The following is a 14477-nucleotide window of genomic DNA, read 5'->3' on the forward strand; positions in this document are numbered from 1 at the left end:
TGATTGGATGCCCAAAATTTGATATCAAAATATTTTATAGAAAAATTAAAAATAAAATAGTATAGAGATGTGATATTGTGATTGGGGTCATCTTAGCCCTTCATTCAGAATAGACGGTTGGATAAGGGGAAGTATATAAGTTTTACGTTGTAGGGAAAACATAGAAAGCTTGCCCTTATTAGAAATGTATTTGACATTTGCAGTATTTTGCTTCCTGAGTTGGTGGTATTCCTCATGCTAAATCTAGATGTAGAGCAATACCAATGTTCATCAACCAAATGACTATAGGAGATGAACCAACCAGATCACGAATGTTAGGTTGTTTACTTAATGTCACGTTTGGGGTTCAGGGCGATAGGGTTTAGATCCGGGGCTAACAAAGTCACCAACTCTCTATAAAAGAAAATTGGCGTTGTGGGAAAGCCAAAGGAGAAGTAGAACTTGCGGGTTCTATTTTGCTGGGTAATTCAGTAAGAAAGATGGGCCCTTACCCGCTTTTTCATATAGATTTTTCTATTGTTTTGGGTTCAAGCGATTTCTAAGGCTCTATCCCTTGCCTGCGAGGGACCAGTCCATCCGACAAACGACCATCTTTCATGGAAACCTTACGAGACAATGTAATTTCTAGCTAGGGGAGTAAATGGTCAAGTTGGGTCCTAGTCGACCCTGACCTGGACCCGACCCAAAACCAGTCGGATCTAGTCACTGAACCCAGACCTGACCAGATAATGTCCAAGATAAGCCTAGATCCTAGCCTCACCCTGACTGGATCTAGATCAACCCAACCCAACCCAACCGACTTGTTGGGTCCAATACTAGAGTCCAGAGTTGAATCCACTCATCAGGTCAATGCCAGGACCGACCCGCTTGCCACCCCTACCCTGGAGCTCTGATTTCCAAAATCCATTTGATTGTCAAGATCTAGGTTGTGGCTTGATTGCATTTGGTGGTTGAAAAAGATGCATACATGATTGGATGTTAGTTAACGCGAGGGCACAACACCTAGCCACAACATGCTCATGTGGCTTCACATTGGAGTAGACAAACACATAATGGATACATAACACATATGAAAGGATATGGTTGTTTGGTCAAGGATTAAATATTTCGCTACATGCCCATCTTGGGGTCCATCTAAATCAATGTTTTTCTTCACAAAATTTTTATTTTTAGTTCTTAATTTTTTCTTTTTTTTTTATATATTCACGATGTCCATGTTAGAAGTCACACGTCCTAAAAAATTAGGTCCGAAAACCCATCTAAAAAATAGATTTTTAAGAGTCGACTCATTTCTACAAGGACTCGTAGAAACCGTGTCTTTTTTATGCCTTGGGACCGCATATTGTAGAAATGCCGTCCAATTCGCATAAAAAAAATAAAATAAAGCCTCCCCTCAAATCCTTGTCTAGAAAGCACTTTCGATAACGGCAATCCCCATGATAGCTCTAAAATCAATTTCCAACAGTCACAATAAAATTTGAATCACAATAAACACTACAAATCTTGTGGGTCTATGAACACTTAGTTTTAAGGTGAAATGAACGGTCTAGATAATTTTGTGCAATATACACTATTTTTAGAGCTTGAAATCTTTTTTTTCTTTTCATAACCATAATATTCAAGCCGAGATGATAGATGTGAAAGTCTTCCAATGCTTGAATTACAATTTTTGAAAAATTATGAGGTAACGATTTATTTATTTTCCTTCATTTTATTTTGTTTATTGGGCTCATTAGTTGGAATTTGAAACTTGGACCTCCTCGTACATTAAAAAAAAAAAATTCAAAAGCCAAAACCTCACGTCAGCATATTTTAGCTTCTAAATTTGGAAGGTTTGCACTAACTCGAATAATTCCCAAACAAAAGTATCAAACAAACTAGTAGCAAAACCCGGGTGTCATCCAAAACTCAATATTAAAGAGGGTATTCTTTTCGGGATTGTATGCAATAAGAATATTTACTTTTGATATTAGGACGTGACAATTACTTGTAACTATCCGATTGTTGATATTAGGACGTGACAATTACTTGTAACTATCCGATTGTAAAATCTGATGGCTTGTGTTTGTCATAAAGTTTGAAAAATTTATTTTGAAGTTTGAGCTTGATCAATAGAATAAATTCAGCCATTCAATTTCACCTTGTACTAAAGATAAATAATATTATGTGTACTTTTTCATAGTTTAATTTTTTTGAAAATAATAAGTTTATATTTTTTACTTCTATATCTTTAATTTTAACTTCCAAATGTCCAACAATAATTCATGGCACATAAGAGGAAAGGATCTACTATTTTAGCTAACCCCACTTCTTTTCCGTTCCAGAACAGCCCACCGCTTGTTCTCCATAAAATGAAACAAAACAACTTCTCCTTGAGGCTTTCTCAGCCTGTAGCTTTCCACCTTTTTAATGGAAATTCCTTAACTGGTTCAAAAACAGAGAAGACAACTTTCCATTGTCTACATTCTTAGTTCATGTTGCGTGCCAGTTTCTCCAGCCATTACCGTCACAAAGTGGCTTCTCCAAGTGGGATTACTTTTAATAATTTGATGGCATTTTTGTAATGAGAATCTCTAGGTTTTCTTTGGTTTTCATTGTCATTGTTATTGTGAGATCCTTAATATTATTTGTTCTGTGCAGACATTGACTTGGATAAATAAAAAGTTGGAAAAAGAGCCGAGGTTCTAAACAATCAGATTAGAGCCTACCTCAAAATTTCACTAGAAAAGGATATTTTGATGCCCAAATATCCTCAAATTGATCATCTAGACATCAAGATGCATGTACATGAGAAAAAAATAGATTTTAAGTTTTGGAAATAGTGCATCTTATAATGCATTTTTGGACCGTCAATTTTCAAGATTTTCAAGTTTTCATAGATCTACTCGATCTACACTATTTCGAAGGTTTAATAAAAGATGAAAATATATTTTAAGGCTATTACAAAGATTTCAAATATTGAAACCACATTTCTCGACACTATTTGAAGATAAGCTCTACTTTGAATGTTTAAAGAGTCGGCTAGGCTATATACAAACTGCACCATAAAAGTTTGAGGTGCCTTTCGTAACTTTCTTTTCATTACTGCATGCCAAGAGAAAAAGAGGAAAGTGGCGGGCTTGTCTTTACTCTTCTCACTTGAGTCTTGACTTCAACGCGGCTGCCTCCTGTGCTCCATTATATGTATGGGAGAGAGAGAGGGTGTGTGGTTGTTAGAGAAGTATGAAGATGGAGGAGGGAAAAGAGGCCCCAAAGATTCTTCATAGAGGATGGAAGGCCATGCCATACATCATTGGTATATTAACAATCTCAACCTCATGATTTTCATGTTCAGTTATTTTATGGATTTTATAATTCATAAACAATGGCGAGAAAAGCCAGTTTATTATTAAGTCTTAACTGCTGCTTGTATTAGAGCTAGAATATATATATATATATATCAAAATGGTGCTCATCTTCTTCTTTGATATTGGTTTTTCAGGCAATGAAACGTTTGAGAAGCTGGGGACCGTAGGACTGACTTCAAATCTCGTAGTATACCTCACAACCGTCTTCAACATGAAGCACGTCTCGGCCATCCTACTCCTTAACGTGTGGTCCGGAACCACTAATTTCTCACCTTTGTTGGGAGCCTTCCTAAGTGATGCTTGCTATGGTCGCTACAAAACCCATGGCTTTGCTTGTATAGCTTCTTTTACGGTGAGTTACTAACTCTACCCGGTAAATGAAATTGATGGTAAGTAAATTGAAAAGAAGTTTAGATGTAATTTGATATATCTTACAAAACAAATGAGAAACCAACATATGGATTTTTCTCTACTAAATGAATATGTTCAAATGTAAATTAGTATTGACTATCATCATCATATCCTTTTTCCAACTATTTGTGATCGGCCACATGAATTTTGATCTGCCATTTTGCTCTATCAAATAGTAAATTAGTCTGCATTAGTTTTTTCTAAAATCAGTGCTTCGACTCTGAACCGCTCGGCCCCCCCCCCCCCCCCCCCCCCATCCAGCCGTCCAACTTAGATCAAGTGAGCCACTAACTGTTGGATATAAATATGATGCCTCAGAGTATTTTATTTTAATTTTTTTATATATATAATTGTATGAACTGGTGCGTGCCATCTACTCAATGATGCGTCAGTTAAAAAAATATTAAAAAGAATTTTTTGATAAAATATAATAACCAAAATGCCCCTTAAATCTTTCAGGAGTGTTTTAGTTATTTTATTTTATTAGCTATATTTTTTACAAGTGCGAGCTTAAGTGAGGAGTGAACATCCAAAATTTGGTGTCAAAATAATTTGTAAAAAAAAAAATAAAAATAAAATAATATAGAGACGTGACATTATGATTGGAGCTATCTCAGCTGTTCATTCATAATAGACGGTCGGATACGGGGAAAGTATATGAGTCTTATGCGGTAGGGTAAAGCCTTCTCTATAAAAAATTGGTTTTTGGTGCCCTTTGGGTATTTCAACAGTCTGAGGATGGTTTTGGCACGTGATGCACCTGAATGATTAATTAAAATTAATTATGTGTATGGTGACTATGACTTTTAATCAGGATAAATGTTTCTAAAGTTCAGTAAACCAGCATCACCATACAATCGCAGCTAATATTGCTGAATTAATTTATAAATAATTTATTAATATAATCAGCTAGAAGTGGTATAATACCATTGTCATAAAATCTACACAAGTTCATGAGCTCTTTCCATCATTTATGAAATCTACACAAATTCGTAGGAATGTGTAGTAATTCAGTTAGAATTGGCTAAAATTTGTTTATGTATTTTCTTATTTTTTTTGCAATTCATCCCTACACAGGGCATGTTTGCGATGACTCTCACAGCAGCTGTGCCGACACTGCACCCGCACCACTGCGCACAGTTGGGCTCAGAGATGTGCACAGGGCCGACGACTTCACAACTAGCCTTCCTCCTCTTCGGGTTTAGTTTACTCGTGGTAGGAGCCGGCGGCATCAGGCCTTGCAACCTGGCCTTCGGTGCCGACCAATTCAACCCTGAAACTGAATCTGGAAGGCGGGGGATCAATAGTTTTTTCAACTGGTACTACTTCACCTTCACCTTTGCCATGATGATCTCCTTAACCGTCGTGGTCTACATCCAGGACAAAGTGAGCTGGGCTCTAGGGCTCGGCATCCCAACCCTAATGATGCTCTTCTCCTGTGCTTTCTTCTTCATTGGATCATCGATCTATGTTAAGATAGCCCCAGAAGGCAGTGCTTTCACTGGAATCGCTCAAGTTATCGTTGCAGCATTTAGAAAAAGAAACCTCACCCTGCCAGATGAATTGAAACCGATGCTATTCGATCCCCCCGGCACTAATGTACTTAATGTGAAGCTGCAGTTAACGAATCAGTTCAGTTTTCTGACCAAGGCAGCAATTCAGACCTCTTCAGACTCGGCAGTTGATCGATGGAGGCTGTGTAACGTGCAACAAGTAGAAGAGGTGAAGTGTTTGCTAAGAGTTGTGCCAATTTGGGCTTCTGGGATCATATACAACGTCGCTGTAGTACAGCAGACAACCTACGCGATCCTTCAAGCTATGAAAATGAACCGACATTTGGGTCGCTTTGAGATCCCTCCAGGTTCATTCAATGTGTTCTCCATGCTCATGCTAACCCTGTGGCTTCCTGTATATGACCGCCTAGTCATGCCATGGGCGCGTAGGGCAACAGGCAAAGAGGAGGGCATAACACTGCTCCAAAGGATGGGAACAGGCATGGTGATCGCTATTCTTGCCATGGTCGTTGCAGGACTTGTGGAAAGCAAGAGAAGGGTCTTGGCAATTACAGACCAACAAGCGATGTCTGCGTTCTGGCTAGTCCCTCAATTTTGCTTAACAGGGCTATCAGAGGCCTTGGGCGTGATAGGGCAAATCGAGCTCTACTACAAGCAGTTTCCTGAGAACATGAGAAGTGTGGCGGGCTCACTCTTCTTCTTAGGCATGGCCGGCGCGAACTATCTGAGTGCGCTCATGGTGGCTGTGGTGCACAGCGCCAGTGGGGGTGGCCATGGGGCCAATTGGTTACCTGACGATCTTGATCATGGGAGGCTAGATTATTTTTATTACACTATTGGGGTTATGGTGTTGGTTAATTTGGTTTATTTCTTAGCTTGTGCAAGATGGTATGTGTATAAGGGGGAGGGGAACCACGAGGTGGCCACGGATTTTACTGAATTGAAAGAAACATCTGTATGAGACTTGGACCTTGAGTTCTAATTCCTTTGGCATTCATGTCATAGAATAGTTCCAATGTTCCATAGTTCCTGTACATACCTTATAAACGACTAAATTAAAATTGTTGATCCAGTTCGGAATCTACCCACCGTTCTCATGCTTTATAAGACCTGATACAAAAGAACACCCTCTGTCTATCTCTCTAAAATTGTCGATCTGATACGGTTCTCGTGCATTATAAGACCCAATACAAAAGATCTCTCTCTCTCTCTCTCTCTCTCTGGTATTTGAAATACTTGAATCGGAGTGTTTTAGACGGGTTGAAGTATGTTGTTGGCTGTTGGAGAGAGAAGGAATGGATATCCAAGTGGACCTACATTTTTATGATTTTAAAATAGACAACGGGCAGGCCTACCGCATCATGCTCAAAATAGGTAAGTTGGTCTTTTTTTTTTTTTTTTTTTTACTAAAATACCTTCATTTTAACCACCACGTTACTTTTTCTTACCATGCTCCGACTTTTGCTTTCTAAGCCAGTTTCGCATAAAATGTGCCAAATTTTATCCCTTCTTTCACTATCCGAGTAGATAGGATTCCAAAATCTAGGAGCTCACACCTAGCGGTACATTTTCGGTTAAATCATAGTACAACAGGATCAACAATGATAGAATAGTAGAGATGTGCAATCAAAATACATCAATCACCTTGTCCTATGCTGTTCTTTTGCTAAATCTTTATGGAATTGGGTGGTAAGTATACCCAAGTGGCAATGGGTGATACCCGAGAATATACACCAATTTTTTGCTTTCATTCGACTTTATGGAAGGAGAGGAATTCAAGAGTCAATGAGTGACTTTCCAGAGCACCAACAGATATTACCCCAACAGACTTGAGGCTAGTGGTTCATTGGGTACAAGCTTAGTTAAATGTGAAAGTTACCCCTACGAACTTTGCTGATCTCCTGAACATTCAAAAGAAGAAACCTGTTAGATCTACCAAGTGGATACCACCTCCTTCAAACTGCATTTTGACTGCAGTGTTTGCCCAAAAGCTCATAAAGCTGATTACGGAGGCACCCTCAGGGACTCACAAAGGAACATTATCTTTACCTATAACCGCCAGGTTAACTTTTGTGATATTAAGAGGCAAAATTGAGGGCAGTTAAAGAAGGTGTTCTTAAGCTTCAGGAAGATCATGCTTGCATCATCATGGAGGGAGACTCTGCAAATGCAATCAAGTGGTATCTGTTCCATGGTGGGACATTCCAAGAAAGTATAATCTGGAGGTGTCTATAATTTTCTCAAATTTATGTTAGGTGTCAACTTTATAATAAAAAAAAGTAATTACTAGCTAAAAAATCCACAGAAAATACTTCAATTCATCATCTCAACTCCAAAAAAAATATAGATACGAGGCAAAAAGGATTTTATGTTATAACACAAAATCTAGACCATCTATTTTGAATTTATACATCTACTCGATCTACATCATTTTTTAACCTTTAAATTTCATAATTAACCGTGGAAATCAATTTTCATTATGAACCGGTGCAACTACATCTACTAACAGCCTTTGAAGGTGCACCTTATTTGAATTGTTTAAAGCGGACACCTTGTATAAAATCGCACCCTCTTCATAAAATAGAAAAATATATTATAATCCTTATGGCTACGAGAAAACTAGTTTTGAGGTTCATCACCATTGACCATCCAATCGGTGCGGTAGAGAAGGGGAAAGGACTTATTTAGACTCAAATCTCATTTCTTGAGGTCCCACACTCATCATCAAAGCCAACCATTCATTCATCCGAACGGTGATGACTTTGATAAGTCATAACTACTAATTTCCTACAGTCATGAGGATTATAGTATCCATAAGGCTTTTTCGTCACTTTGTAAAGACCACGTGCTCTTTGGTCCCACCTGTATGTATTGAAAAACACCTGGATCAGTGCTAATAGATTCTCTCTTTCAATTGAAATCTCCATCTCTTTTTCTCTCTCAATGGTGAATGGTGTCTCTTTACCAAATGAATTCTCTCTCTCTCTCTCTCTCTCTCTCTCTCTCTCTCTACTGAATTGCTCAGCCAATCATGTGAATTGTCCCTATCTATAGATACCATAATATGAATTCCAGACCCACCTCCACAAATTGAGCTTGTAGGACAATAAACTTAGTTCCAGGGCTCATAGATACGGCCAGAACTAGATTCCCTTCATTTCTTCTTCACTCTTATCCTTTTTCTTTTTCACCACTACTTTCTTAGTTTTGCTTGGTCCTAGAACTACACCTGGCAAGCTTCGCAATAACCATTCATGGAAAAACGAGCAATATAACAGTGCCTGATATTTTCTCTCTCTCTCTCTCTCTCTCTCTCTCTCTCTGAGAAATCAACTCTAGAAAACCCAACTCATGGCCCTCATGCTCTCCAAGAGCAGCTCAGTAGGCAGTAAGAGCACTGAAAAGAACCTCGATCCCAATTATGAGAAACCCAATTGCTCAAGTGATTTACTCGAGGAGTCTCAGTGGGTTCAGTCTCCATGGATAAGAAGGTTAAAACCAAGCTTCACGCTCATTGATGGCGACTTGGACCCCATGGCAATAGTTGGTAGTGGCCAAGACCTGTATTCTCCCTGTAATTCCTTTCAAGCCACCAAAAACTTATCAAATACTGGTTGTGGAGGATCAAAGACCATCTTAGCTCAGAGAACAACTGCATCAACAATTGAATCTCGAGCCCAATCAGGTGTAGGATTTGGCCATCATTTTAGGGTTTTTCATAGTTGGCCTGAAAAAGAAAGAGCCCTTTCAAATGGGGATTTTGTTACTGATTTTGGGCCTTTTCAGGTTAGGCCTAGGAACCGCAATTCATCGAGACCCAATGATCGGCCTTTGTGTTCTTCTGATCTTTTGAGTCAGCGAAAATTTCATGTTTGGGTTAAGAGATTGGCCGATCAAGTGAGAGAAAATCCTGGTTGTCATGAGAGAATCCATGAAGATGCTGCAGAGCTTGGAAATGGAGGTCATGGTGATGGTTGTGTGGGTGAAGAACCACTGTTTAATCGGAACAATTGTGTAAGTGATGATATAAGGAAGGGTAATTTAGAGAGTAAAATTCAGGTTAAGTTCTCACCCAGGGTTAATGAATCAACTGGTGTTAAGAGACCTATTTTGGAATGGGGGCTCTCAGAAAGAGGAAAGGGGATGGGTTCAGATTTTTGCTCTAAGAGAAATGGAAAGCAAGTTGAACAGAGTGGCCTTGTCTGCCATGGTGTTTCATCCTTCTTTCAACCTTTAGCTCCGAAAGGCTTGCCTTTTGTAAAGAACTGCAATAACTCTTTACTCACAAAAAGAAATGAAATCTTAGATTTTCGCTCTAACACTGAAAGAACAGAGAATTCGAATTTTGAAATGGATCAAAGCACTTTGCGTTCACACCCCACTCCGCAAGAAAAAATTGTCGGGTTAGGAGGGGCATGTTTTCTCTCTTCATCTGAAACCAATTTTAGTAAGTACAAAAGAGATGAGTATCTTTTTCATCAAGGGGAATCAAAGTCTTTTCATCCTCAGCTGAGTTTGTCTCGGAGCTATGATCCATGGCCTAAGAAAGCTTTTGGTGCACAATGCATTTCAAGGAGGAAAGGTGATACAATTTGTCCTTTCATATCATTTCCAGCACTGTAAATTCTCGTGAATGTAGCTTATTTTTCTTTTTGAATATTGATATTGTTATGCGAATAGGGGCTCTATAATTTTGCAATGGTTCGTTCTTTGTATTATATGCAGGGTATACATATTTTGGAACTCCTTATGATTCTTCTTCTTGTCAAAATTCACGGGTACTTACTTTTTCTCTGGCCATGTTCTTTATTCTTTCCTTTTTATAAAATGGTTTTACAGCTATAGCATACTTTGCTTCCATTGTGGTTGTCTCTTGTATTTCTAGAATCCAAGATTGATATATTTGTTGGAGGTCTATTGCAAAGTATTATCCAGCAATAATCGGCTCTTTCTTTCTCCGTTAATTTGTTCCTGAGAGATTTAATAACAACAATACAATGACAAAATATTTATGAATTTGGGCCATTTGTTAATAATAGAAATACTTTGAAGCATTAATTTTGGTCATGAAACTGGTGCAGCATAACCTAAGGTTGGAGTGAGTCATTCCCTTCAGTGTCTGAGTAATGTTTTGGTAAGGATGTGTATCTAGGTGGTTTTGTGGACACATAATATATGCATCTCTCTTGCGGTAACCCTCACTTATGAAATGACAGTCAAATTCAATGTGCCCCAGAATAGAATAACAAGCCTATCTTTAGGCTTTATTTCAAATGCTAGATGGGCCCTAAATTATGTCAAAGAAGTGCCTTCCATCAATTTTTTCTCAGTCATTCATTCATATTTACAGCAGGCCCATCTCATTTTGACTAATCAAACAAAGCATGTCTACTCCTAAACTGTACAAAATATTAGAAATATGGTATTGTTTGCCAAAGTCACGAGTTATAGGAAAAAGGAATTTGATACACAACTACAATGTCACCTATATTATGTGGACCATGAAAGCTTTTTCATCATCATTTAAAAACTTATTCAAATGTGAATTCTCACGTATTTCCTAAATTTCCTTAAAAATGAAGTATCAATTTGAGTTTTGTTTGAATTCTAATTCTTCTTATATATAGCTTATGATGCTTCTTCTTGAAATGTTATCTCTGTTATTTTCATTATTTCATGGGAATCCTCCCTCTCTGATACGTGTATTACTCTGCTGACAGGGGCGTTGTCTTTCACGTCACCATAATGCACTTCCCTTATCTGAGAGACCAGCTGCTTCATGTGCGAGCGAGCCAAAAACAATATCTCCAATGCGAAGAAACTCACTGTTTCATCCTCAAGATTCAAACACAGTTCCTAACTCCTCATCTATGTTCCCTGCTTTCAATGTTGGTAAAAAAGTAGCCAAAAAAGGAACCCTGAAATTAATAGCTTCATTTCCTCAAAGTTAAGGAAGCTAGGTACTCAAGTTTAGAAAACCAGGGCATCTGTTCATAACCAAGTATATTTAGATGTGGAATACCGTGGTGGGTTAAGTGTGTGTGGATGAGGGCCTGTTAATGTTGTGCCATGGTGGTTTAACAGTTGATGTGAACTAATCATTAGTTCACCTGCGTCAGCTTCCATTTTAATCATCAATAAATTGAGTTACTATAATTTAGTTGGCCATAAGGGATTAACATGTACGACTCTAATAATCATAATTTGAAATAATGACTATACAAGTTTACACCTGCATTGTCTGCCTTTTTTTCTATTTCTTTTTTGAAAAATAGACGGTCCAGGTAACTTGTTCCAAAATATAATATTTTTAGGACTTAAAAGCTCTTTATTTCTTCACATCTATGCATCTTGAGTTCAAGATGATCCAATTGGAGGGACTTCCAAAATTGAAAGGCTCTCTTCTAGATGATTTTTGAGGTGCACAATACTTCAATAGTATAAGGTTGACACCTTATATAAACATTTTCCAAACTTAAAATGGTGTGGTTTACATAAGGTGTCTACCTTAAACAATCAAGGTTCGATGCACCCTATTAGAAGATGCAGTTCTAGTAGATGCCCTTACAATGGTCTAAACATCTATTTTCAATTTTTCACCCCTATATGAAATTCAAATATCAAAAAAATTTAAAAATGATGCTAAACCAACAAATCTATAAAACACTTGAATTTTTTTTAAAATTGACTATCCAGATAATGCGCTACGAGATACATTCTTTTTAGTACATGAAACTCTTTTATTTTTCATGTCCATACATCTCAATGTCGAGGTGATAAATTTAAGGATATTTTTGGGTGGGTTTTTTGTGGTTCATCCGACTTTTATAGTGTAAGGTTGGAATCTTATGTAAAATTCTATACATTGAAAGACTAGAGAACAGCTGCCTTAAATTGTTCTGTTCTTTCCTAGTTATCTATACATTTCATTTCCTTTATTGCTTTTTGGAAATTTCTTAACATAGTCTGCGGTTTTCACTCTGGTTTCTTTTAAATAAAAAATTGTTATTGTAGTCCATTGCAATGAGAAAGCATAAATGCTCTCTCTGTGCGTGCATGCGTGTGTGAAACATTCATCTGCTGCGACTCACATCAACACTTCTCTCTTTTTTTTTCTTCTTTTTTAATTTCACATGAGCCTTTTTCATTGAACTCAAAAAGAAAGCTGCACAATAGGACATACAGTAAGTAGTTGGTGACTACCAATGAGAATTGAAAGACACAATTTTTGGGTAATTTCACAAATTGCTTTGTCTAGTGTTAGTCACCAATTTCTGAGTTTATGCTCTACTGTTTTTTGTTACATTTAATGTGAGATTCATGACACTGTGAGAGGAAATTGTATATTGTGTACTGGGTTAATATAGAAAGTATATATTGCAATATATACTTTCTATATTAACCCAATACACAATATACACTTTCCTACCATATCGTCTATATACTTATTACATATAAACATTCCATATTAACCTGATAGACAATATATATTCTTTTCATAGACACTATGTTTTGGTTATGCGTTATCAGGAAAATATTGTGGTAGGAAACAGTTATGCCCCCATTAGTAAGAAAATATCATGGTAGGATACAGCCTAGGTGTGATTTCAATCAAAACAATTGTGAGGCATGCCCAGTTTCATGACAGGAAGGGACTCGTCCGCTTATGTCAGGCACTTCGGTGAGTCTGGCAAGGAACCAGATCACCCGATTCCATACCTTACATTTTTTTATTTTTTTTATTTCTTTTTTTTTCAAATTTTTTATCTTTTTGGATCACTTCTCACCCTGGAAAATCAGCTGATTCGTTGATCTAGATGGCTGATTCACCCGGCTGACTGTCAGTGAAATACATTGGGTCGATTTTGAGTTTAAGACACTGCTTTAGAGTCATGGGATCCTAGATTTCAGTAATGCCACTTTCAGTGAAATATATTGCGTCTTTGTCTTTACGTAAATATTCTGAGAAAGAAAAGAAAGTTTGGGAAACTATCACTTACATTGTAAAGCCACATTTTGTAATCAAGTAGCGGTGAAATTATCTCACTGGAATAGTTACCTTTTAAATTCGATTTCAGGTACCTTCTCAAAAAATGTCATCAAATTAACTAAATTATCCTCATTCAGGATTAAAAATCCTAAAGTGGAGCATTTTGGTATTTTGCCTTGACTTAGTGGCACGAGCTAATTGATGATAATACTCTTGGTTGTTCAGGGCTAGTAACATGAAATTCACCTAATTATTTATGATAACAACCTTGGTGGTTTAGGGTTAGCAACGTGGGACTCATTTTTTTGTCATTAGAATCCTTTGTTTCAAGTTGCTAATCCTGAAAAACCAAGCATTATTGTGATTTTAATGGCTAAGCTGGACTGAAAAAATGCCTTCATTTGTTCAAGATCCACAATCCTGACCAAAAGTAAAGTAATTGGGCATCTTTTAATATAGTCTTTAAGGAGGTATCTAAGAAAAACAAAACTAAATATAGCCACTCTAACAAACAAACATGATATATTATTATTTTAATTGATATTTTCCTTCAAACAAACAAACAAACATGATATAGATGTAAAAGAGACAATTTTTTTTTAAAAAAAAAGGCACAATTTTACAAGTTCAAACCTATATAAAAGATTTGGATCCGATTAGAAATGGCTAAGAAGATCGAGATCGCAGGGTGGCAATTTTGGTTCGAGAAACTCAAAGATCACCCCAATTCACCAAATCTTTTAAATTCTTTTGATTTCTTCGTTATTCTTAGCGTAGTCCTTCTCGGTCCAAGTCGGAACAATCGAAATCCGAATAGAACATTGAAATCGAGGCTCCCATTCCTAATTTCATACCATTCCTAATTTCATATCAATAAGTTACACTTACACATACGAAAGAATGCACACAATCACTTATGTGTAAAAATAAGGTAGCGGCTAAAATCTGACTTTTTAAACAATACAAAATCTATGTCGTCCAACTAAAAATTAGTAGATCTACACCGTCCACCAAAACCAGCTCCCATAAATAATAGTCATCTAAGGAAAAAGTAAAATCAACGGTTCCAAAATTTTCTCCAAAAATTATCATTTCTTATTTTTTAAAATTATTATTTTTACTGATTAATATTTTTCGTGTTAAAAATTACATATTCCCTAAAAATTAGGATCAACTTTTATTTCAAAAATAAATTATTTAGGAGCCTGCATTTTT

General features: G+C 37.0%; 2 protein-coding genes across 3 annotated transcripts; both read left to right on the plus strand.

Moving 5' to 3' along the window:
* Window positions 1-3211: 3211 nt before the first annotated feature.
* Window positions 3212-6354, plus strand: LOC18429441 (protein NRT1/ PTR FAMILY 2.9). Its single transcript, XM_006838727.3, has 3 exons — window positions 3212-3295; window positions 3482-3699; window positions 4836-6354. The coding sequence occupies exons 1-3, from the start codon at window positions 3223-3225 to the stop codon at window positions 6231-6233; spliced, it is 1689 nt and encodes a 562-aa protein (XP_006838790.2). The 5' UTR covers window positions 3212-3222; the 3' UTR covers window positions 6234-6354.
* A 2149-nt stretch (window positions 6355-8503) lies between these two features.
* Window positions 8504-11428, plus strand: LOC18429442 (uncharacterized). Of its 2 annotated transcripts, XM_006838728.4 has the most exons (3): window positions 8504-9854; window positions 9998-10050; window positions 10993-11428. In XM_006838728.4, the coding sequence occupies exons 1-3, from the start codon at window positions 8624-8626 to the stop codon at window positions 11221-11223; spliced, it is 1515 nt and encodes a 504-aa protein (XP_006838791.1). In that variant the 5' UTR covers window positions 8504-8623; the 3' UTR covers window positions 11224-11428. The 2 variants fall into 2 exon arrangements, with proteins under 2 accessions (XP_006838791.1, XP_011621580.1); XM_011623278.3 differs by lacking the exon at window positions 9998-10050.
* Window positions 11429-14477: the final 3049 nt, after the last annotated feature.

This window comes from Amborella trichopoda, chromosome 3, assembly GCF_054954075.1.
Source record: "Amborella trichopoda isolate Santa Cruz 75 chromosome 3, AtrichopodaSantaCruz75HAP2 v2.0, whole genome shotgun sequence".
Lineage (NCBI taxonomy): Eukaryota > Viridiplantae > Streptophyta > Magnoliopsida > Amborellales > Amborellaceae > Amborella > Amborella trichopoda.

Bases quoted from the DNA above. Each gene is read 5' to 3' on its own strand.
- LOC18429441 (XM_006838727.3), top strand. From the start codon at position 3,223: ATGAAGATGGAGGAGGGAAAAGAGGCCCCAAAGATTCTTCATAGAGGA. The intron at 3,296-3,481 runs GTATATTAACAA...TTGGTTTTTCAG, and splicing joins GGCCATGCCATACATCATTG to GCAATGAAACGTTTGAGAAG. The intron at 3,700-4,835 runs GTGAGTTACTAA...ATCCCTACACAG, and splicing joins CTTGTATAGCTTCTTTTACG to GGCATGTTTGCGATGACTCT.
- LOC18429442 (XM_006838728.4), top strand. From the start codon at position 8,624: ATGGCCCTCATGCTCTCCAAGAGCAGCTCAGTAGGCAGTAAGAGCACT. The intron at 9,855-9,997 runs GTGATACAATTT...TATTATATGCAG, and splicing joins ATGCATTTCAAGGAGGAAAG to GGTATACATATTTTGGAACT. The intron at 10,051-10,992 runs GTACTTACTTTT...CTCTGCTGACAG, and splicing joins CTTCTTGTCAAAATTCACGG to GGGCGTTGTCTTTCACGTCA.